At 43.3% G+C, this 24,433-nt stretch overlaps 1 protein-coding gene across 1 annotated transcript in view; it reads left to right on the plus strand.

Moving 5' to 3' along the window:
- Positions 1 to 24,433, plus strand: part of PHF20 (PHD finger protein 20) — a gene marked incomplete in the record, with an annotated part of 1,076,425 nt that overhangs the window by 370,355 nt on the left and 681,637 nt on the right. Inside the window, 1 exon segment of the mRNA XM_053696620.1 lies at positions 13,919 to 14,026. Coding sequence (XP_053552595.1) covers positions 13,919 to 14,026 — 108 coding nt within the window.

Here is a 24,433-nt window from a genome sequence, read left to right on the forward strand (position 1 = left end):
GGCCCGCCCTGGTTTTTTAATCAGGTCTGATAATTTATTTTCTTTAACTACAGTCACCACGGTTTCATATGGTTTCTCCTATGCAAATATTCCTCCTTAACGTCGGTCGAATGACTGGGGTAGGCGGAGCCTAGGAGGGATCATGTGACCAGCTTTGCTGGGCTCTTTGCCATTTCCTGTTGGGGAAGAGAATATCCCACAAGTAAGGATGACGCCGTGGACCGGACACACCGTTGGAGAAAGTAATTTATCAGGTAAACATAAATTCTGTTTTCTTCACTTGCTAAGCGCACAACCATACCGATTGAAGACAGTTGTGCTTTTAAAGATCCTATGGATAAAAAGTTAGGTTTACTTAAGAAAATTTTTGTTCAATAAGGTTTCCTTCTCCAACCTATTGCCTGCATTATTCCTGTAGCTACTGCAGCGACTTTCTGGTTTGAGGCGCTGGAAGAGTCGCTCCAGACTGAGACCTCATATGACTAAATTATGGATAGAATTAAGGCTCTAAAGCTGGCTAATTCTTTTTATCACAGATGCCGCTTTGCAATTAGCTAAGTTAGCGGCAAAAAAATCAGGTTTCGCCTTTATGGCGCGCAGAGCGCTTTGGCTCAAGTCATGGTCGGCCGATGTGTCGTCAAAATCCAAATTATTAAATATCCCTTTCAAAGGAAAGACCCTTTTCGGGCCAGAATTGAAAGAGATTATTTCAGAAATCACCGGGGGAAAGGGACATGCTCTCCCTCAGGACAAGCCCTTTAAGGCTAAAAACAAAGCTAATTTTCGTTCCTTTCGTAACTTCAGGAGTGGTCCCGCTTCAGCCTCTACAGCTGCAAAGCAAGAGGGTAACGCTTCACAGCCCAAGGCAACCTGGAAGCCTTACCAGGGCTGGAACAAGGGTAAACCAGCCAAAAAGCCTGCAGCTGCTACCAAGACAGCATGAAGGGGTAGCCCCCAATCCGGGACCGGATCTAGTAGGGGGCAGACTCTCTCATCGCTCAGGCCTGGGCAAGAGATGTTCACGATCCCTGGGCATTAGAGATTGTTACCCAGGGATATCTTCTAGAATTCAAGGACTCCCCTCCAAGGGGAAGGTTCCACATTTCTCGTCTGTCTACAGATCAGACAAAGAAAGAGGCGTTCTTACCCTGTGTAGAAGATCTACATACGATGGGAGTGATATGCTCAGTTCCAATTGCAGAACAAGGTCTCGGTTTTTACTCAAACCTCTTTGTGGTTCCCAAAAAAGAAGGAACTTTCAGACCAATCCTGGATCTAAAAATTCTTAACAGATTCCTCAGAGTCCCATCATTCAAGATGGAGACCATTCGGACAATCTTATCTATGATCCAGGAAGGTCAATATATGACTACCGTGGATCTAAAGATGCGTACCTGCATATCCCTATCCAAAAGATCATCATCAGTTCCTCAGGTTTGCTTTCCTAGACCAGCATTACCAGTTCGTGGCTCTTCCATTCGGTTTAGCCACTGCTCCCAGAATTTTCACAAAGGTGCTAGGGTCCCTTCTGGCGGTTCTAAGACCGCGGGGCATAGCAGTGGCGCCTTATTTGGACAGCATCTTAATTCAGGCGCTGTCCTTTCACAGAGCCAAGGCTCACACGGAGATTGTATTGGACTTTCTGAGGTCTCACGGGTGGAAGGTGAACATCAAAAGAGTTCTCTGTCCCCACTCACATGGGTTCCCTTCCTAGGAACACTAATAGATTCAGTAGAAATGGAAATATTTCTGACAGAGGTCAGAATGTTAAAGCTTCTAAGTACTTGCCGAGTTCTTCATTCCATTCCTCGGCCATCTGTAGCTCAGTGCATTGAGGCAATCGGATTAACGGTAGCGGCAATGGACATAGTCCCTTTCGCTCGGATACGTCTCAGACCACTGCAACTATGTATGCTCAGTCAGTGGAATGGGGATTATGCAGATTTGTCTCCTCAAATACAGTTGGACCAGGAAACCAGAGTTTCTCTTCTCTGGTGGTTGTCTCAGGATCACCTGTCTCAGGGAATATGTTTCCGCAGACCAGAGTGGATCATTGTAACGACCGACGCCAGTCTGTTAGGCTGGGGTGCAGTCTGGGACTCCCTGAAAGCTCAAGGCTTATGGTCTCGGGAATAATCTCTTCTCCCGATAAACATTCTGGAACTGAGGGTGATATTCAACGCACTTCAGGCATGGCCTCAACTAGCTGCGGCCAAATTCATCATATTTCAGTCGGACAACATCACGACTGTAGCTTACATCAATCATCAGGGGGGAACAAAGAGTTCCCTAGCGATGAAGGAAGTAACCAAAATAATCAGGTGTACGGAGGACCACTCCTGCCATCTCTCAGCAATTCACATCCCAGGAGTTGACAACTGGGAGGCGGATTTTCTGAGTCGTCAGACTTTTCACCCGGGGGAGTGGGAACTCAACCCGGAGGTATTTGCCCAGTTAACTCAGCTATGGGGCATTCCAGAGTTGGATCTGATGGCATCCCGTCAGAACACCAAGCTTCCTCTCTACGGATCCAGGTCCCGGGACCCCAAGGCGGCATTGATAGATGCTCTAGCAGCGCCTTGGTCCTTCAATCTGGCTTATGTTTTCCCACCGTTTCCTCTTCTCCCTCGTCTGATCGCCAGAATCAAGCAGGAGAAGGCTTCAGTGATTTTGATAGCGCCTGCGTGGCCACGCAGGACTTGGTATGCAGACCTAGTGGACATGTCATCTGTCCCACCATGGACATTGCCAATGAGGCAGGACCTTCTAATACAGGGTCTGTTCAAGCATCCAAATCTAGTTTCTTTACGTCTGCTTGGAGATTGAACGCTTAATTCTATCAAAGCGTGGTTTCTCTGAGTCGGTTATAGATACTCTGATTCAGGCTAGAAAGCCTGTCACCAGGAAAATCTACCATATGTATGGCGGAAATATCTTTGTTGGTGTGAATCCAAGGGTTACTCATGGAGTAAGATTAGTATTCCCAGGATATTGTCCTTTCTCCAAGACGGATTGGAGAAAGGTTTGTCGGCTAGTTCTTTAAAGGGACAGATATCTGCTCTGTCTATCCTTTTACACAAGCGTCTGGCAGAGGTACCAGACGTTAAAGCGTTTGCACAGGCTTTAGTCAGAATCAAGCCTGTCTATAAACCTGTGGCTCCGCTATGGAGTCTAAATCTAGTTCTTTCAGTTCTTCAAGGGGTTCCGTTTGAACCTTTACATTCCATAGATATTAAGTTGTTATCTTGGAAAGTTTTGTTTTTGGTAGATATGTCTTCGGCTCGAAGAGTCTCAGAATTATCTGCTTTACATTGTGATTCACCTTACCTGGTGTTCCATGCAGATAAGGTAGTTTTGCGTACTAAACTTGGTTTTGTTCCTAAAGTGGTTTTTAACCAGAATATTAACCAGGAAATTGTTGTTCCTTCTCTGTGTCCCAATCCTTCTTCGAAGAAGGAACGTCTGTTGCACAATCTTGATGTAGTTCGTGCTCTAAAGTTCTATTTGCAAGCAACTAAGGATTTCAGACAAACATCTTCCTTGTTTATCTATTCTGATAAGAGGAGAGGTCACAAAGCGACTGCTACCTCTCTTTCCTTTTGGCTGAAAAGCATCATCCGTTTGGCCTATGAGACTGCTGGCCAGCAGCCTCCTGAAAGAATTTCTGCTCATTCTACCAGAGCAGTGGCTTCCACATGGGCTTTCAAGAATGAGGCTTCTGTTGAACAGATTTGTAAGGCAGCGACTTGGTCTTCACTGCATACTTTTACCAAATTTTACAAATTCGATACTTTTGCTTCTTCGGAGGCTATTTTTGGGAGAAAGGTTTTGCAAGCAGGGGTGCCTTCCGTTTAAGGTGCCGGTCTTGTTCCCTCCCTTGATCCGTGTCCTAAAGCTTTGGTATTGGTATCCCACAAGTAAAGGATGAATCCGTGGACTTGGATACAGCTTGCAAGAGAAAACAGAATTTATGCTTACCTGATAAATTACTTTCTCTTGCGGTGTATCCAGTCCACGGCCCGCCCTGGCATTTAAGTCAGGTAAAAAATGTTTTGTTTAAACTACAGTCACCACTGCACCCTATAGTTTCTCCTTTTTCTTCCTAACCTTTGGTCGAATGACTGGGGGGTGGAGCTAGAGGGGGAGCTTTATGGACAGCTCTGCTGTGTGCTCTCTTTGCCATTTCCTGTAGGGAATGAGAATATCCCACAAGTAAAGGATGAATCCGTGGACTGGATACACCGCAAGAGAAAGTAATTTATCAGGTAAGCATAAATTCTGTTTTATGCTTACCTGATACATTTATTTCTTTTACGATATGACGAGTCCACGGCCCGCCCTGTCATTTTCTAAGACAAGTTTTTATTTTTGTTCAACTTCAGTCACCTCTGCTCCTTGGCTTTTCCTTTATCTTCCTAACTTCGGTCGAATGACTGGGTTGGGAGGGAAGGGAGGAGCTATTTATGCAGCTCTGCTGTGGAGCTCTTTGCCTCCTCCTGCTGACCAGGAGGCGATATCCCATAAGTAAGGATGAAATCCGTGGACTAGTCATATCGTAAAAGAAATTAATTTATCAGGTAAGCATAAATTTCCTTTTCCACTATGTATAATGTTATATATGTACATTGCCTTGGACAGTTTATTTATTGCTGTTGCTTGGTCTGGTGGCAGGCTTTGGTGTATTTTTGAGGTGCTCTCCTGAGCTGTGTTGTTTGACCCAGATCTGTTATGTTCTTGTGAGCTAAAGAAAGAGGTTAAAGGAGTTGGATTTGTAGAAGATTTTCCATTTCTATCTTGTTTGATAGATTTTCTAGTGGCCATGGTATGGCTTTGGTGCAGGATTGTTTAGATAGCTGATGCACCAGTTTCAGACTCGCTTCTATGCTTAAAAAGGAAACATTTAGGCCTTGATTTTTGAATGAGATGCTTCTGAATAGTGTGTCAGAGCAAGTCAGGTATTAATATGATGTATATGTAGAAGTCTCTCCTTACAACAGAGAGGGCTGTCAGCTATTTGTATCCTCTTCTCTATAAGTGGTGAAGTATTTTAGGATAGCTTGTGATCTGAGTTTTACTTGTAGGTATCCTGTGTTGTGCGCTCAAGCCCTGAACATCATCCTCTTTTTCTGTGTGTGTACTCAGATGGCTACTATTGGAGATCTGTATTTAGTTACTAAGGTATGGCATATTATATATTATAGTTGCTTATATCTCTTGTATGTTATGCGGCAGAGCATATAGCTCTTTATAGCAGTAGATCTTTCTATTGATGGGGTTAAGTTTTGTATAAAGTAGTTTTCTTTAGTAAGGTGTATCCAGTCCACGGATCATCCATTACTTATGGGATATTCTCACTCCCAACAGGAAGTTGCAAGAGGACCCACAGCAAAGCTCCTCCCCTCACTACCATACCCAGTCATTCTCTTGCAACTCTCAACGCGCATGGAGGTAGTAAGAGGAGAGTGGTGAAAAATAGTTAGTTTATTAACTTCAATCAAAAGTTTATTTTAAATAGTACCGGAGTTGTGCTATTTTTTCTCAAGCAAAGATAGAAGAAGAATTTGCCTGAGTTTTTCTATGATCTTAGCAGGTTGTAACTAAGATCCATTGCTGATCTCACACATGTCTGAGGAGTGAGGTAACTTCAGAGGGAGAATGGCGTGCAGTTTATTCTGCTATCAGGTATGTGCAGTTATGATTTTTTCTAGGATTGGAAATGCTAGAAAATGCTGCTGAATCCTGATAAATGTAAGTTAAGCCTGAATACAGTGATTTAATAACGACTGGTATCATGCTTACTCTCAGGGGTAATACCCTTATAGATATGCTATATAAAACGTTTGCTGGCATGTTTAATCGTTTTTTATATATGCTTGGTGATAAAAACTTATTGGGGCCTAATTTTTTCCACATGGCTGGCTGTATTTTTGCCTGGAAACAGTTTCCTGAGGCTTTCCACTGTTGTAATATGAGTGGGAGGGGCCTATTTTAGCGCTTTTTTGCGCAGCTAAAATTAGACTGAGACATCCAGTTTTCCTTAGGAGCTCCCTGAATGCTACAGGACATCTCTAAAGAGCCTAAAATCGTTTATTGGGGAAGGTAGGAGCCACAGTAAAGCTGTGGCACTTTGCTGGGACTGTTAAAAAACGTCTGTCGTTTTTTTTTTATCCGTTTTTTTTAACTAAGGGGTTAATCATCCATTTGCAAGTGGATGCAATGCTCTGTTAGCCTATTACATACACTGTAAAAATTTCGTTTGTGTAACTGCCTTTTTTCATTGTTTTTCAAATTTTGACAAAATTTGTTTCCCTTAAAGGCACAGTACCGTCTTTTTTTATATTGCTTGTTAACTTTAATTCAAGTGTTTTCCAAGCTTGCTAGTCTCATTGCTATTCTGTATAAACATGTCTGACATAGAGGAAACTCCTTGTTCATTATGTTTAAAGGCCATGGTGGAACCCCCTCTTAGAATGTGTACCAATTGTACTGACTTCACTCTAAGTAATAAAGATCATATTATGTCTTTAAAAAATGTATCACCTGAGGAATCTAACGAGGGGGAATTTATGCCGACTAACTCTCCCCACGTGTCAGATTCTTTGACTCCCGCTCAAGGGACTCATGCTGAAATGGCGCCAAGTACATCAAGGGCTCCCATAGCGTTTACTTTACAAGACATGGCGGCAGTTATGGATAATACACTGTCAGCGGTATTAGACAGACTTCCTGAGTTTAGAGGAAAGCGAGATAACTCTGGGGTTAGACTAAATACAGAGCATACTGACGCTTTAAGAACCATGTCTGATACTGCCTCACAATATGCTGAAGCTGAAGAAGGAGAACTTCAGTCTGTGGGTGATGTTTCTGATTCAGGGAGAAACCCTGATTCTGATATTTCTACATTTAAATTTAAGCTTGAACACCTCCGCGTATTACTTAGAGGTTTTAGCTGCTCTGAATGACTGTGACACAATTGCAGTGCCAGAGAAATTGTGTAGACTGGATAAATTCTATGCAGTGCCGGTGTGTACTGATGTTTTTCCAATACCTAAAAGGTTTACAGAAATTATTAATAAGGAATGGGATAGACCAGGTGTGCCGTTCTCTCCCCCTCCTATTTTTATAAAAATGTTTCGGATAGACGCCACCACACGGGACTTATGGCAGACATTCCCTAAGGTGGAGGGAGCAGTTTCTACTTTAGCAAAGCGTACTACTATCCCTGTCGAGGACAGTTGTGCTTTTTTAGATCCAATGGATAAAAAATTAGGTTACCTTAAGAAAATATTTTGTCAACAAGGTTTTATCCTACAGCCCCTTGCATGCATTGCCCCTGTCACTGCTGCTGCGGCGTTCTGGTTTGAGTCTCTGGAAGAGGCCTTACAGGTAGCGACTCCATTGGATGACATACTTGGCAAACTTAGGGCACTTAAGCTAGCCAATTCTTTTGTCTCTGATGCCATTGTTCATTTAACTAAACTAATGGCTAAGAATTCTGGTTTTGCTATACAGGCGCGCAGAGCGCTATGGCTTAAATCATGGTCAGCTGACGTGACTTCAAAGTCTAAGCTGCTTAACATTCGCTTCAAGGGGCAGACCTTATTCGGGCCTGGTTTGAAGGAGATTATTGCTGATATCACTGGGGGTAAAGGTCATGCCCTTCCTCAGGACAGGTCCAAATCCAGGGCCAAACAGTCTAATTTTTGTGCCTTTCGAAACTTCAAGGCAAGTACAGCATCAACCTCCTCTAATGCAAGACAAGAGGGAACTGTTGCTCAGTCCAAAGCGGTCTGGAGGCCAAACCAGACCTGGAACAAAGGTAAGCAGGCTAAAAAAACCTGCTGCTGCCTCTAAGACAGCATGAAGGAACGGCCCCCTGTCCGGTAACGGATCTAGTGGGGGGCAGACTTTCACTCTTTGCCCAGGCGTGGGCAAGAGATGTTCAGGATCCCTGGGCGTTGGAAATTATATCCAAGGGATATCTTCTGGACTTCAAAGCTTCTCCCCCCCATAGGGAGATTTCACCTTTCACAATTATCTGCAAACCAGATAAAGAGAGAGGCATTCTTACACTGTGTAAGAGACCTAGTTATGGGAGTGATCCATCCAGTTACAAAGGAGGAACAGGGACAGGGTTTTTACTCAAATCTGTTTGTGGTTCCCAAGAAAGAGGGAACATTCAGACCAATTCTGGTTCTAAAGATCTTAAACAAATTCCTCAGAGTTCCATCATTCAAGATGGAGACTATTCGTACCATCCTACCTATGATCTAGGAGGGTCAATATATGACTACAGTGGATCTAAAGGATGCTTACCTTCACATTCCGATACACAAAGATCATTATCGGTTTCTCAGGTTTGCCTTTCTAGACAGGCATTACCAGTTTGTAGCTCTTCCCTTTGGATTAGCTACAGCCCCAAGAATCTTCACGAAGGTTCTAGGGTCCCTTCTGGCGGTCCTAAGGCCGCGGGGCATAGCAGTAGCCCCTTATTTAGACGACATCCTGATACAGGCGTCAAACTTCCAAATTGCCTGGTCTCATACAGACATAGTACTGGCATGTCTGACGTTGCATGGGTGGAAAGTGAACGAGGAAAAAAGTTCTCTATCCCCACTCACTAGAGTTTCCTTTCTAGGGACTCTGATAGATTCTGTAGAAATGAAAGTTTACCTGACGGAGTCCAGGATATCAAAGCTTCTAAATTCCTGCCGGGATCTTCATTCCATTCCGCGCCCTTCGGTGGCTAAGTGTATGGAAGTAATCGGCTTAATGGTAGCGGCAATGGACATAGTGCCGTTTGCCCGCTTACATCTCAGACCGCTGCAACCATGCATGCTCAGTCAGTGGAACGGGGATTACACAGATTTGTCCCCTCTTCTAAATCTGGATCAAGTGACCAGGGATTCTCTTCTCTGGTGGCTATCTCGGGTCCATCTGTCCAAAGGTATGACCTTTCGCAGGCCAAATTGGACAATTGTAACAACAGATGCCAGCCTTCTAGGTTGGGGTGCAGTCTGGAACTCCCTGAAGGCTCAGGGATCGTGGACTCAGGAGGAGTCTCTCGTTCCAATAAATATTCTGGAGCTAAGAGCGATATTCAATGTTCTTCAGGCTTGGCCTCAGTTGGCAACTCTGAGGTACATCAGATTTCAGTCGGACAACATCACGACTGTGGCTTACATCAACCATCAAGGGGGAACAAGAAGTTCCCAAGCGATGTTGGAAGTCTCAAAGATTATTCATTGGGCAGAGATACACTCTTGCCATCTTTCAGCTATCCATATCCCAGGTGTAGAGAACTGGGAGGCGGATTTTCTAAGTCGACAGACTTTTCATCCGGGGGAGTGGGAACTCCATCCGGAGGTGTTTGCACAAGTGATTCATCGCTGGGGCAAACCAGAACTGGATCTCATGGCGTCTCGACAGAACGCCAAGCTTCCTTGTTACGGATCCAGGTCCAGGGACCCCAGGGCGACGCTGATAGATGCTCTAGCAGCGCCCTGGTCTTTCAACCTGGCTTATGTGTTTCCACAGTTTCCTCTGCTCCCTCGTCTGATTGCCAAGATCAAGCAGGAGAGAGCATCGGTGATTCTAATAGCGCCTGCGTGGCCACGCAGGACCTGGTATGCAGATCTAGTGGGCATGTCATCATTGCCACCATGGACTCTGCCTCTGAGACAGGACCTTCTACTTCAGGGTCCTTTCCTCCATCCAAATCTAATTTCTCTGAGACTGACTGCATGGAGATTGAACGCTTGATTTTATCAAAGCGTGGTTTCTCCGAGTCAGTCATTGATACCTTAATACAGGCACGAAAGCCTGTCACTAGGAGAATTTACCATAAGATATGGCATAAATATCTTTATTGGTGCGAATCCAAGGGTTACTCATGGAGTAAGGTCAGGATTCCCAGGATATTATCTTTTCTCCAAGAAGGCTTGGAAAAGGGTTTGTCTGCTAGTTCCTTAAAGGGACAGATTTCTGCTTTGTCTATTCTTTTGCACAAGCGTCTGGCAGATGTTCCAGACGTTCAGGCATTTTGTCAGGCTTTAGTCAGAATCAAGTCTGTGTTCAAACCTGTTGCTCAACCATGGAGCTTAAATTTGTTTCTTAAGGTTCTTCAAGGAGTTCCGTTTGAACCTCTTCATTCCATAGATATAAAGCTTTTATCTTGGAAAGTCCTTTTTTTGGTAGCTATTTCCTCGGCTCGTAGAGTGTCTGAGCTATCTGCCTTACAATGTGATTCTCCTTATCTGATTTTTCATACGGATAAGGTAGTCCTGCATACCAAACCTGGGTTCTTACCTAAGGTGATATCTAACAAGAATATCAATCAAGAGATTGTGGTTCCATCCTTGTGTTACACAATCAGGACGTGGTCTGTGCTTTAAAGTTTTACTTACAAGCTACTAAAGATTTTCGTCAAACATCTGCTTTGTTTGTTGTCTACTCTGGACAGAGGAGAGGTCAAAAGGCTTTGGCAACCTCTTTTTCTTTTTGGCTAAGAAGCTTAATCCGCTTAGCCTATGAGACTGCTGGACAGCAGCCTCCTGAAAGGATTACAGCTCATTCCACTAGAGCTGTGGCTTCCACTCGGGCCTTTAAAAATGAGGTTTCTGTTGAACAGATTTGCAAGGCAGCGACTTGGTTTTCGCTTCATACTTTTTCAAAATTCTACAAATTTGATACTTTTGCTTCTTCGGAGGCTATTTTTGGGAGAGAGGTTTTACAGGCAGTGGTACCTTCCATTTAAGTACCTGCCTTGTCCCTCCCTTCATCCGTGTGCTTTGGCTTACTAGGCGGGATCAGACTGATATACTTCAGGAAAGTTTACTTTTGTGAAAAGCACACTGGTCTAAAAGAGGCTGCTTCCGGGTGGTAAATCGCCATAGAACAAGCCACTGAGCTGTTGTTCGTTCCTGGTAGAGCGCTTCTCTTTTTGTATACTTTAGCTTTGGTATTGGTATCCCATAAGTAATGGATGATCCGTGGACTGGATACACCTTACTAGAGAAAACACAATTTATGCTTACCTGATAACTTTATTTCTCTAGTGGTGTATCCAGTCCACGGCCCGCACTGTCATTTAAAGGCAGGTTATTTTTAAATTTAAACTACAGTCACCACTGCACCCTATGGTTTCTCCTTTCTCTGCTTGTTTTCGGTCGAATGACTCGATATGGTAGTGAGGGGAGGAGCAATATAACAGCTTTGCTGTGGGTCCTCTTGCAACTTCCTGTTGGGAGTGACAATATCCCATAAGTAATGGATGATCCGTGGACTGGATACACCACTAGAGAAATAAATTAATCAGGTAAGCATAAATTGTTTTATCTTACCCTTTTAACACTTATTTTTAATTTGTTAGTGCTTTTCTTTTCTTTTTCTTCTTCTAATGTGTTGGTATTGTTATTGCAGTAGTGTAGTTATGTGAGATGGGAGACTATCAGCTCCGTTTTTTTCATGTCACCGGCTGTTTATCTGGGGCAGTGTGACATGGCTCTTATTGTTGAGCCTTTCTGGCGTGGGGACTGTTAGGTTAGTTACCTCAATCTAAAGTTGCAAAATCCTTTTTTCTATACCCTCAGTTGTCCAGGCAGGGTGTGTCTCTGTTTTTCACTATCCTGCGTGAGGGTTAAGTGCCTGTGAGTTGGAACGTAGCTGTGGTGAAGGCCGTATGACTATTTCAGGACATGTCACATCGCCGTTGGTATATTTGCCCTCTAGGTGTTAGAGACGTGGATTTTCCAGATTTAGCTGCCCACTAAGTGTTGGGCTTGATGTCGGATGGTCTTGTCGTTTTTCTTATCGTTATCCCACAGTTATATTAGGCATTGGGGATTCGATGCTCCGGCGCTTCACTCTCGTGCGGCCATGTTCCTGCACGGCCGAACTCTGCCCCTTCTTTCTTGGCATTCTTTTTTTATTCAGTTTTTTTTTTTTAAGAATTATGGTTTCGATAAGAGTATTCATTTTGATGGTTCTAGGAAGTTCAGAGAACTACTGCAGTTTATTTGGCTTCTTGGTTGAATTTTTGAATTCATATAGTTTTCTTGAAGGATGGTCAGCTTCCACCTTTCTGTTCATTTTTTTCAGACCAGTTGCCACTTGTGGTTTTATCAGTGGACTATTTTTTGATAGCAGCTATTTGATCTTATTTGCATATTTTTGTCTACCCATTTAATGTTCTTGCTTCTTCTGAGGCAGCTTTAGGCAGGGTGCCCTTCATGTAGTTCAGGTTGATTAGTTTTTTCCTGTTGGTTATTTTTACGGCCTTTTCTATGGGTTTCTTTTAGGGTTGTGGATTTAGTTTCTCAGTGAAAAAAGGTTTCTTAGATCTCACCCTTTTTCTGTTATTATTTGTGGACTCCACAACTTGAGTATTGTTTCCCAGGAGTAATGGATCGTAGACTTTCACCAACTGTATGAAAGAAAACATATTTTATGCTTACCTGATAAATTTATTTATTTCATGGTTTCCTAGAGTCCGAGACCCCACCCTGTTTTTTTCCTGTGTGTTTTTTTCCTTTTTTGCTCACATCTTTTTCTCACATCTTTTTCCCTGCTTCTATTTTGTTGGCTCTTATTACTTTTCCTTCCTCTTTGTGCTCGGCTATACGCTAAACTGAGGTACTGGCGAGGAGGGAGGGGTTTTATGTTAGTTTTGCGGTTTTGGAATCTTTGCCTCATCCTAATGGAAGGGAAGAGTAGTTCCTAGGAGTAATAGATTGACACTCGCCACCATGAAAGAAATTAATTTTTTAGGTAAGCATAAATTTATGTTTTTAAACAATTTTCCAATGTACTTCTATTATCTAATTTGCGTTATTCTCTTGGTATCCATCTATTGACTCCTTGGCTTTGTAAGCATGCTAGTTAGGGAGTGATGGGAAAACCAAAGCTCTCCAATGAGTGTTTATAACGTTCTTATTAGGGATGCCCCAAAATTTCCGACGCAGAAAGTTTCGGCCGAAAACGGCATTTTTGGTTATTCGTTTTTTCGGGTTTTTTTGCATTTTATTTTCGGTAAAATTATTGTGAAGCATATTTCAAATTTGATGCCAGCTTAGAGCAGCTGTTTGAGTTCATTACTCGACTTACTGCTTTGCATATAATAATAGTTTTCTTGGACTATACTTTATTTTGATAATTGGTAAAAAAAAATAAAAAATGGTTAAATCTGTTTCTGAACTAAATAAAGAATAATACTAGATAAATTTGGGCCGCCGAACATGTGCAATTCCAAATTTGGCCCAATGAGGACCAAAATGGCTAAAGATGTAGAGCCCTCCCCTGTTCTATTGAGTTAAATGTTATCCTTAGCATAAGGTGACCAGCACAGCACTGGCATGGTACACAGAGCACACACATAAGTACCATGACATGATGATATTTAAAACCAGCAGTGCCCCCTTTTTTTTTTTTTTTTTTTTTTTTTTTTTTTTTAAGGAAACCAAAGTTCTGAATACAGTTTTCAAAGGAGGATAAGGAACATGTTTATAAACACTTGATATTATTAAACACAGCCCTAAGCACACACAGTGAATATGTACAGTGCTCATACATCAGCCTCTTGTGCGTAGACATTCTATTCGCCTGAGGCGGTTTTCGGCCAGGGGAATCCTGAATTTTTGGAATCGGTTTCGGTCCAGAATTTTCATTTCGGTGCATCCTTAGTTCTTATGCATATGCAGTGAAGGCACTGCATATGCATGCTTTAGCAGCATAATAGCTAATGCATGTATATGTCTAACTTTACATCTAAAGATTTATTTAAATAATCCATATTTGTCTTGGTGTTCACTGTCCTTTTATGTTAATTTGTAATGTTTTCTCTTTTGACAAGTAACATCTTTGAAGATTTTCAATATTTTTTATTTTTTATTTTTAAATATTGCTAATATTTTCTATACAGACCCTGCTTCTCAAACACTTCAGCCAATAACTTTAGAGTTAAGAAGGAGGAAGATTTCTATAGGATCAGATGTCCAAACTAAGCGACCCCGTCTTGATAAGAGCACAAGTAAGTAAAAAACATTTATACTTGTATTAGAGTAGTATGCCAAATACATCAATGTTATGAAATACAATGTTATAATTGAGTTTCACACAATTAGAAAACCCTTTTATCCAAATTGTTTTGGACTGGAAAAGGTTTGGATTTTGGAATAATTACATCTTTAATATCGGTCAAATTTGAGAGGGGGTTGGAACCATGTATAAACAATGTAATTTAGCTAATATTTACATATCTTCATACAGCTAATACATGGAACCTAAAGGTATTTTTTTTTTTTTCTCCTACATTGGTGCATCCGGTCCACGGCTTCATCCTTACTTGTGGGATATTCTCAATCCCTACAGTCATTCTATTTGCCGCTCTAACTAGTAGCATCTCCACGGGGGTGGTAAAGAGTATGTGGTGTTAGTTGTAGTTTTTTATTTCTTCTATCAAGAGTTTATTTTAAAATAGTGCCGGCTTGTACTATTTACTCTGAAGCAGAAAGTGATGAAGATTTCTGCTGAGAGGAATATGATTTTAGCACCAGTAACTAAAATCCATTGCTGTTCCCACGCAGGACTGTTGAATACCAGAGAACTTCAGTTGGGGGGAAACAGTTTGCAGGCTTAACTGCTTCAGGTATGATCAGTCATTTTTCTAACAAGACCAAGTAATGCTAGAAGACTGTCAGAAATCCCCTCAGGGATAGGTAAGCCATTTTTCTTAGACTCTGTATAAAATGATGGCTTATATTAAGGGCTCTATGCTGGTTGACACTATTGTGGGCTTAATAGATTGCTTTTTAGCATGTTTTCAGTATAAATAAGGTGTTTTTTTCAGACTTTGAAACACTTATGGGGTTTAATATTGCGCCTGGCACTTATTTGGACACCTAATCTAGTCTGAAAGGCCCCTCCACTCTGGAATGAAGAGGGAGGAGGCCTCATTTTCGCGCCTCAATTGCGCAGTTGTTTTGACTAGGCAGTTCATGCAGCTTCACGTGGGGAGTCAAGAGACATCAGAAAGGACTTCAGAGAGGCTTATTTCCTACTTAAATAATCCCTAAGGAAGGTAAAAGCCACAGTAGAGGCTGTGGCATTGTACTGTAGTGTTTTTAACCGGTTAACTGCTATTAGCTCCGGTTTGGGCATTAAGGGGTTAATTGGTCTGAAAATTTGTGTGCAATCTTTTCAAAGCATTAAGACACTGGTTAAAATTTCATTAAAATCGGATGTTTATTTGATGGTTTTTTGATGTTTCAGTAATACAGTGTGCACTTTTATTATTTAAAGACACAGTAACGTTTTTGTCAAAAATAATTTCTCCAACATTGGTGTGTCCGGTCCACGGCGTCATCCATTACTTGTGGGAATATTCTCTTCCCCAACAGGAAATGGCAAAGAGCACAGCAAAAGCTGTCCATATAGCCCCTCCTCAGGCTCCGCCCCCAGTCATTCTCTTTGCCGCTCTGAACAAGTAGCATCTCCACGGAGATGGTGAAGAGTATGTCGTGTTTAGTTGTAGTTTTTTATTCTTCTATCAAAAGTTTGTTATTTTGAAATAGTACTGATATGAACTATTTACTCTGAAACAGAAAGAGATGAAGAGTTCTGTTTAAAAGAGGAGTATAATTTTAGCAGCAGTAACTAAAATCAATTGCTGTTCCCACGCAGGACTGTTGAGCCCAGAGAACTTCAGTTGGGGGGAACAGTTTGCAGACTTTTCTGCTCAAGGTATGACTAGACATTTTTCTAACAAGACTGTGTAATGCTGGAAGGCTGTCATTTTCCCTCATGGGGATCGGTAAGCCATTTTCTTAGACTCAGAAAGAATAAAGGGCTTATTATGGGCTATTAACTGGTGGACACTCTTAAGGGCTAAATCGATTGTTTAAGTTTTTATTTAAAGTTTGAAGTGGATTTCACACTTTTTATTATTTGGGGAACGTTTTTATCGCCAGGCACTAGTTAAGACACCTTCCCAGTCAGGAAGGGCCTTTCACTGTAGAAGGCATAGCCTCATTTTCGCGCCATTATTGCCCAGTTTCTTTTGAGTGCAGTGCATGCAGCTGCATGTGAGAGGGTCTGGTATCCACTGAAAACGTTCCTAGAAGGCTTGAATTGGTATCGTATACCCCCCTGGGATAGGTGAAGTCGCAACAAAGGCTGTGGCTGGGACTGTAGTGGGGTTAAATTGCAAACGGCTCCGGTTTCCGCATTTTAAGGGTTAACAGCTTGAAAATTGGGGTGCAATACTTTGAATGCATTAAGACACTGTGGTGAAAATTTGGTAAAGATTGGTTAATTACTTCATAGTTTTTCACATATTCAGTAATAAAGTGTGCCCTGTTTAACATTTAAAGAGACAGTAACGGTTTTGTTTAAAAACGGTTTTGGTGCTTTATTAACCAGTTTAATCCTGTTTAACATGTCTGTACCTTCAGATAGATCATGTTCTGTATGTATGGAGGCCAAGGTGGTTCCCCCTTCAAATGTATGTGATAATTGTGCCATGGCGTCCAAACAAAGTAAGGACAGTACTGTCACATTTAGTAAGGTTGCCCAGGATGATTCCTCAGATGAAGGAAGTAGGAATAGTTCTGCATCCTCTCCTTCTGTGTCTATACCAGTTATGCCCGCGCAGGCGACCCCTAGTACTTCTAGCGTGCCAATGCTTGTTACTATGCAACAATTGACGGCAGTAATGGATAACTCCATAGCTAATATTTTATCCAAAATGCCAGCATTTCAGAGAAAGCGCGATTGCTCAGTTTTAAACACTGTAGAGCAGGAGGGCGCTGATGATAATTTATCTGTCATACCCTCACACCAGTCTGAAGTGGCAGTGAGGGAGGGTTTGTCAGATGGAGAAATTTCTGATACAGGAAGAATTTCTCAGCAGGCAGAACCTGATGTTGTGACATTTAAATTTAAATTAGAGCATCTCCGCGCATTACTTAAGGAGGTGCTATCTACTCTGGATGATTGTGACAATCTGGTCATCCCAGAAAAATTGTGCAAGATGGACAAGTTCCTAGAGGTCCCGGTGCACTCTGATGCCTTTCCGATACCTAAAAGGGTGGCGGACATAGTGAATAAGGAGTGGGAGAAGCCAGGCATACCTTTTGTCCCTCCTCCTATATTTAAGAAATTGTTCCCCATGGTCGACCCCAGGAAGGACACATGGCAAACAGTCCCTAAGGTCGAGGGGGCGGTTTCTACACTAGCCAAACGCACGACCATTCCCATTGAGGACAATTGTGCTTTCAAAGATCCTATGGATAAAAAATTGGAGGGTTTGCTTAAAAAAATTTTTGTACAGCAAGGTTACCTCCTTCAACCTATTTCGTGCATTATTCCTGTCACTACAGCGGCGTGGTTCTGGTTCGAGGAACTGGAAAAGTCGCTCAGTAGGGAGACTCCATATGAGGAGGTCATGGACAGAATTCACGCACTTAAGTTAGCTAATTCCTTTATTTAAGACGGCGCTTTGCAGTTAGCGAGATTAGCGGTAAAAAATTCAGGGTTTGCAATTGTGGCGCGTAGAGCGCTCTGGCTAAAGTCTTGGTCGGCGGATGTATCTTCCAAGACAAAATTGCTTAATATCCCTTTCAAAGGTAAGACCCTTTTTGGGCCAGAATTGAAAGAAATTATTTCAGACATCACTGGGGAAAGGGCCATGCCCTCCCACAAGATAGGCCTTTCAAGGCTAAGAATAAGTCCAATTTTCGTTACTTTCGCAATTTCAGGAACGGACCGGCTTCCAACTCTGCAGCCTCTAGACAAGAGGGTAACGCTTCCCAGACTAAACCAGTTTGGAAACCAATGCAAGGCTGGAACAAGGGTAAACAGGCCAAGAAGCCTGCTGCTGCTACCAAAACAGCATGAAGGGGTAGCCCCCGATCCGGGACCGGATCTAGTAGGGGGCAGACTCTCTCTCTTTGCTCAGGCTTGGGCAAGAGATGTTCAGGATCCCTGGGCACTAGAAATAGTCTCTCAGGGTTATCTTCTAGAATTCAAGGAACTGCCCCCAAGGGGAAGGTTCCACATGTCTCACTTATCTTCAAACCAAATAGAGACAGGCATTCTTACATTGTGTAGAAGATCTGTTAAAGATGGGAGTGATACACCCAGTTCCAACTGTGGAACAAGGTCAGGGGTTTTACTCAAATCTGTTTGTAGTTCCCAAAAAAGAGGGAACTTTCAGACCAATTCTGGATTTAAAAATTCTAAACAAATTTCTCAGAGTGCCATCGTTCAAAATGGAAACCATTCGAACAATTTTACCTACAATCCAGGAGGGTCAATATATGACTACCGTGGATTTAAAGGATGCGTATCTACATATTCCTATCCACAAAGATCATCATCAGTTCCTAAGGTTCGCCTTTCTGGACAAACATTATCAGTTCGTGGCTCTCCCATTCGGACTAGCCACTGCTCCCAGAATTTTCACAAAGGTGCTCGGGTCCCTTTTATCGGTTCTAAGACCAAGGGGCGTTGCAGTGGCATCTTATCTGGACGACATTCTAATTCAAGCGTCGTCTCTTTCCAAGGCAAAGGCTCATACAGACATTGTTCTAGCCTTTCTCAGATCTCACGGGTGGAAGGTGAACGTAGAAAAGAGTTTCCCTTTTTGGGAACAATAATAGATTCTTTAGAAATGAAGATCTTCTTGACAGAGGTCAGAAAGTCAAAGCTTCTAAACGCTTGTCAAGTTCTTCTCTCTATTCTGCAGCCTTCCATAGCTCAGTGCATGGAAGTAGTAGGGTTGATGGTTGCAGCAATGGACATAGTTCCTTTTGCTCGAATTCATCTAAGACCATTACAACTGTGCATGCTCAAGCAGTGGAATGGGGACTATACAGACTTGTCTCCAAAGATTCAAGTAGACCAGATGACCAGAGACTCACTCCGTTGGTGGTTGTCCCAGGATCACCTGTCTCAGGGAATGAGTTTCCGCAGACCAGAGTGGATCATTGTCACGACCGACGCCAGTCTATTAGGCTGGGGCGCGGTCTGGGATTCCCTGAAAGCTCAGGGTTTATGGTCTCGGGAAGAATCTCTTCTCCCGATCAACATCCTGGAACTGAGAGCGATATTCAATGCTCTCCGGGCTTGGCCTCAACTAGCGAAGGCCGGATTCATAAAATTCCAGTCAGACAACATGACTGTAGCTTACATCAACCATCAGGGGGGAACAAGGAGTTCCTTGGCGATGAGAGAGGTATCCAAAATCATCAAATGGGCGGAGGATCACTCCTGCCACCTATCTGCAATCCACATCCCAGGAGTAGACAACTGGGAGGCCGATTATCTGAGCCGTCAGACTTTCCATCCGGGGGAGTGGGAACTCCACCCGGAGGTGTTTGCCCAGTTGACTCAATTATGGGGCATTCTAGACATGGATCTGATGGCGTCCCATCAGAACTTCAAGGTTCCTTGCTACGGGTCCAGATCCAGGGATCCCAAGGCGACTCTAGTGGATGCATTAGTGGCGCCTTGGTCGTTCAACCTAGCTTATGCGTTTCCACCGTTCCCTCTCCTTCCCAGGCTTGTAGCCAGGATCAAACAGAAGAAGGCCTTGGTGATTCTGATAGCTCCTGCGTGGCCGCGCAGGACTTGGTATGCAGACCTGGTGAATATGCCATCGGCTCCACCATGGAAGCTACCTTTGAGACAGGATCTTCTAGTACAAGGTCCATTCGAACATCCAAATCTAGTTTCTCTGCAGCTGACTGCTTGGAAATTGAACGTTTGATTTTATCCAAGCGTGGGTTTTCTGATTCAGTGATAGATCCAGAAAACCTGTGTCTAGAAAGATTTGCCATAAAATATGGAAAAGATATATCTGTTGGTGTGAATCCAAGGGATTCTCCTGGAGTAAGATTAAAATTCCTAAGATCCTCTCCTTTCTCCAAGAAGGTTTGGATAAGGGATTGTCAGCGAGTTCTCTAAAAGGACAGATTTCTGCTTTATCTGTCTTGTTACACAAACGACTGGCAGCTGTGCTGTGTGACCAGCTTTGGTCAGAATCAAGCCTGTTTACAGACCCTTGACTTCTCCTTGGAGTCTAAATTTAGTTATTTCAGTTCTTCAAGGGGTTCTGTTTGAACCCTTACATTCCATAGATATCAAGTTACTATCTTGGAAAGTTCTGTTTTTGGTTGCTATTTCTTCTGCAAGAAGAGTTTCGGAATTATCTGCTTTGCAGTGTAATACACCCTATCTGGTGTTCCATTCAGATAAGGTCGTTTTGCGTACTAAGCCTGGTTTTCTTCCGAAGGTTGTTTCCAACAGGAATATTAACCAGGAAATAGTTGTTCCTTCTCTGTGTCCGAATACAGTTTCAAAGAAGGAACGTTTGTTACACAATTTAGATGTAGTTCGTGCTTTAAAGTTCTATTTAGAAGCAACTAAGGATTTTAGACAAACCTCATCTTTGTTTGTCGTTTACTCTGGTAAGAGGAGAGGACAAAAAGCTACGGCTACCTCTCTTTCTTTCTGGCTGAAAAGCATTATCCGATTGGCTTATGAGACTGCCGGACGGCAGCCTCCTGAACGAGTCACAGCTCACTCCACTAGAGCTGTGGCTTCCACATGGGCCTTCAAGAACGAGGCTTCTGTTGATCAGATATGTAAGGCAGCGACTTGGTCTTCTCTGCACACTTTTGCCAAATTTTACAAATTTGATATTTTTGCTTCTTCGGAGGCTGTTTTTGGGAGAAAGGTTTTGCAAGCCGTGGTGCCTTCTGTTTAGGTAACCTGATTTGCTCCCTCCCTTCATCCGTGTCCTAAAGCTTTGGTATTGGTTCCCACAAGTAATGGATGACGCCGTGGACCGGACACACCAATGTTGGAGAAAACAGAATTTATGCTTACCTGATAAATTACTTTCTCCAACGGTGTGTCCGGTCCACGGCCCGCCCTGGTTTTTTAATCAGGTTTGAAAAATTTCTTTCTCTATATACTACAGTCACCACGGCACCCTATAGTTTCTCCTTTTTTCTCCTAACCGTCGGTCGAATGACTGGGGGGGCGGAGCCTGAGGAGGGGCTATATGGACAGCTTTTGCTGTGCTCTTTGCCATTTCCCGTTGAGGAAGAGAATATTCCCACAAGTAATGGATGACGCCGTGGACCGGACACACCGTTGGAGAAAGTAATTTATCAGGTAAGCATAAATTCAGTTTTTTATTGCATTGAAGTTCTGTTTTAAGTCTGTCAAACATGTCTGACCCTTCAGATAGCCTATGTTTTGTATGTTTAAAGGCCAAGGTGGTTCCCTCATTAAATTTATGTGTGACGTGTGCCATAGCGTCCAAACAGCTTAAGGACCGTACAATCACGCTGAAAGATGTAGCCCAAGATGATTCTTTAGCTGAAGGTAGTGAGGATAGCCCGCTATCCCCTCCTCCTGTGTCAACACCAGCTATGCCTGCGCAAGCGATGCCCAGTACATCTAGTGCACCATTTGCTATTACTATGCAACAGTTAGCAGCAGTAATGGATAATTCTCTCGCAGCATTTTTATCCAAACTGCCAGCTTTTCCAAGGAAGCGTGATTGCTCAGTTTTAAATACAGAAAATGAGCAAGCAGACGCAGAGGATAATGTATCTGTAGTGCCCTCACATCAATCTGACTTGGCGGTGAGGGAGGGCCTGTCTGAGGGAGAAATTTCTGACACAGGAAAAGTTTCTCAGCAGGCAGAGCCTGATACCATAGCATTTAAATTTAAGCTAGAACACCTCTGCGCCCTACTTAAGGAGGTCCTAGCTACACTTGATGATTGTGACCCTTTGGTGGTCCCAGAAAAACTGTGTAAAATGGACAAATTCTTAGAGGTCCCAGTACACACTGATGCGTTTCCGATACCTAAGAGGGTGGCGGATATCGTGTCTAAGGAGTGGGAGAAGCCAGGTGTACCTTTTGTTCCCCCTCCTATATTTAAGAAAATGTTCCCAATTGTTGACCCCAGAAGGGACGCGTGGCAGACGGTCCCTAAGGTAGAGGGGGCAGTTTCAACGCTAGCTAAGCGCACGACTATACCAATAGAAGACAGTTGCGCTTTCAAAGATCCCATGGATAAAAAAATTAGAAGGTTTACTTAAGAAAATTTTTGTTCAACAGGGTTTTATTCTTCAACCAATTTCTTGCATTATTCCTGTAACCACTGCAGCGGCTTTTTGGTTTGAGGAACTAGAAAACTCGCTCCAGAAGGAGACTTCTTATGATGAAGTCATGGACAGAATTCACGCCCTGAAGTTGGCTAATTCTTTTATTACAGATGCCGCTTTGCAGTTAGCTAAATTAGCGGCGAAAAATTCTGGTTTCGCAATCGTGGCGCGCAGAACGCTTTGGCTAAAATCTTGGTCGGCGGATGTGTCGTCCAAAACAAAATTGCTTAATATTCCTTTCAAGGGTAAGACCCTATTCGGGCCAGAGTTGAAAGAAATTATTTCAGATATCACTGGGGGAAAGGGCCATGCCCTTCCACAGGATAGACCGTTCAAAGATAAAAATAAGTCTAATTTTCTTTCCTTTCGCAATTTCAGGAACGGACCTGCTTCTACCTCTACAGCCACTAGGCAAGAGGGTAACGCATCCCAGCCCAAACCAGCATGGAAACCATTGCAAGGCTGGAACAAGGGTAAACAGGCCAAGAAGCCTGCTGCTGCTACCAAGACAGCATGAAGGGGTAGCCCCCGATCCGGGACCGGATCTAGTAGGGGGCAGACTGTCTCTCTTTGCTCAGGCTTGGGCAAGAGATGTTACGGACCCCTGGGCACTAGAAATTGTCTCTCAGGGGTAACTTCTAGAATTCAAGGACTTTCCTCCAAAGGGAAGGTTCCACATGTCTCGCTTATCTTTAGACCAGATAAAGAGACAGGCATTCTTACATTGCGTAGAAGACCTTTTAAAGATGGGAGTGATACACCCAGTTCCAACAGCAGAACAAGGACTGGGTTTTTACTCAAACCTGTTTGTAGTTCCCAAAAAGGAAGGAACTTTCAGGCCAATTCTGGATTTAAAGATCCTAAACAAATTCCTCAGAGTTCCATCATTCAAAATGGAAACCATTCGGACAATTTTACCAATGATCCAGGAGGGTCAATATATGACTACCGTGGACTTAAAGGATGCGTACCTGCATATTCCTATCCACAAAGATCACCATCAGTTCTTAAGGTTTGCCTTTCTGGACAAGCATTACCAGTTTTTGGCTCTTCCCTTCTGATTGGCCACTGCTCCCAGAATTTTCACAACGGTGCTAGGGTCCCTTCTAGCGGTGCTAAGGCCAAGGGGCATTGCAGTAGCACCTTACCTAGACGACATCTTAATACAAGCGTCGTCCTTTCACAAAGCAAAGGCTCATACGGACATTGTTCTAGCCTTTCTAAGGTCTCACGGGTGGAAGGTGAACATAGAAAAGAGTTCTCTGTCCCCGTTCACAAGAGTTCCCTTTCTGGGAACAATAATAGACTCGGTAGAAATGAAAATCTTTCTGACAGAGGTCAGGCAGTTAAAACTTTTGAACACTTGTCGAGTTCTTCAATCCATTCCTCAACCCTCCATAGCTCAGTGCATGGAGGTAATAGGGACTAATGGTTGCGGCAATGGACGTGGTTCCCTTTGCTCGAATTCATTTAAGACCACTGCAACTGTGCATGCTCAAACAGTGGAATGGGGATTATGCAGATTTGTCTCCCCAGATACAAATGGACCAGAAAACCAGAGACTCACTCCTCTGGTGGTTGTCTCAGGATCACCTGTCTCAGGGAATGAGTTTCCGCAGACCGGAGTGGATCATTGTCACGACCGACGCCAGCCTCTTAGGCTGGGGTGCGGTCTGGGAGTCCCTGAAAGCTCAGGGTCTTGGGTCTCGGGAAGAATCTCTTCTCCCGATAAACATTTTGGAATTGAGAGCGATATTCAATGCGCTCCAGGCATGGCCTCAACTAGCGGAGGCCAAATTCATCAGATTTCAGTCGGACAACATGACGACTGTAGCGTACATCAATCATCAGGGAGGAACAAAGAGTTCCCTGGCGATGAGGGAGGTATCCAAGATCATCAAATGGGCAGAGGATCACTCCTGCCATCTATCAGCAATTCACATCCCAGGAGTGGACAACTGAGAAGCGGATTATCTGAGTCGTCAGACTTTCCGGGGGAGTGGGAACTTCACCCAGAGGTTTTTGCCCAGTTAACTCAACTATGGGGCCTTCCAGATCTGGATCTGATGGCGTCACGTCATAACTCCAAAGTTCCACGTTACGGGTCCAGGTCCAGGGATCCCAAGGCGACATTGGTAGATGCCTTAGTGGCGCCTTGGTCGTTCAATCTAGCTTATGTCTTTCCACCGTTTCCTCTTCTCCCCCGGCTAGTAGCCAGGATCAAACAGGAGAAGGCTTCGGTAACTCTAATA

This window comes from Bombina bombina, chromosome 1 (genome assembly GCF_027579735.1).
Source record: "Bombina bombina isolate aBomBom1 chromosome 1, aBomBom1.pri, whole genome shotgun sequence".
In the NCBI taxonomy this organism is placed as follows: Eukaryota; Metazoa; Chordata; class Amphibia; order Anura; family Bombinatoridae; genus Bombina; species Bombina bombina.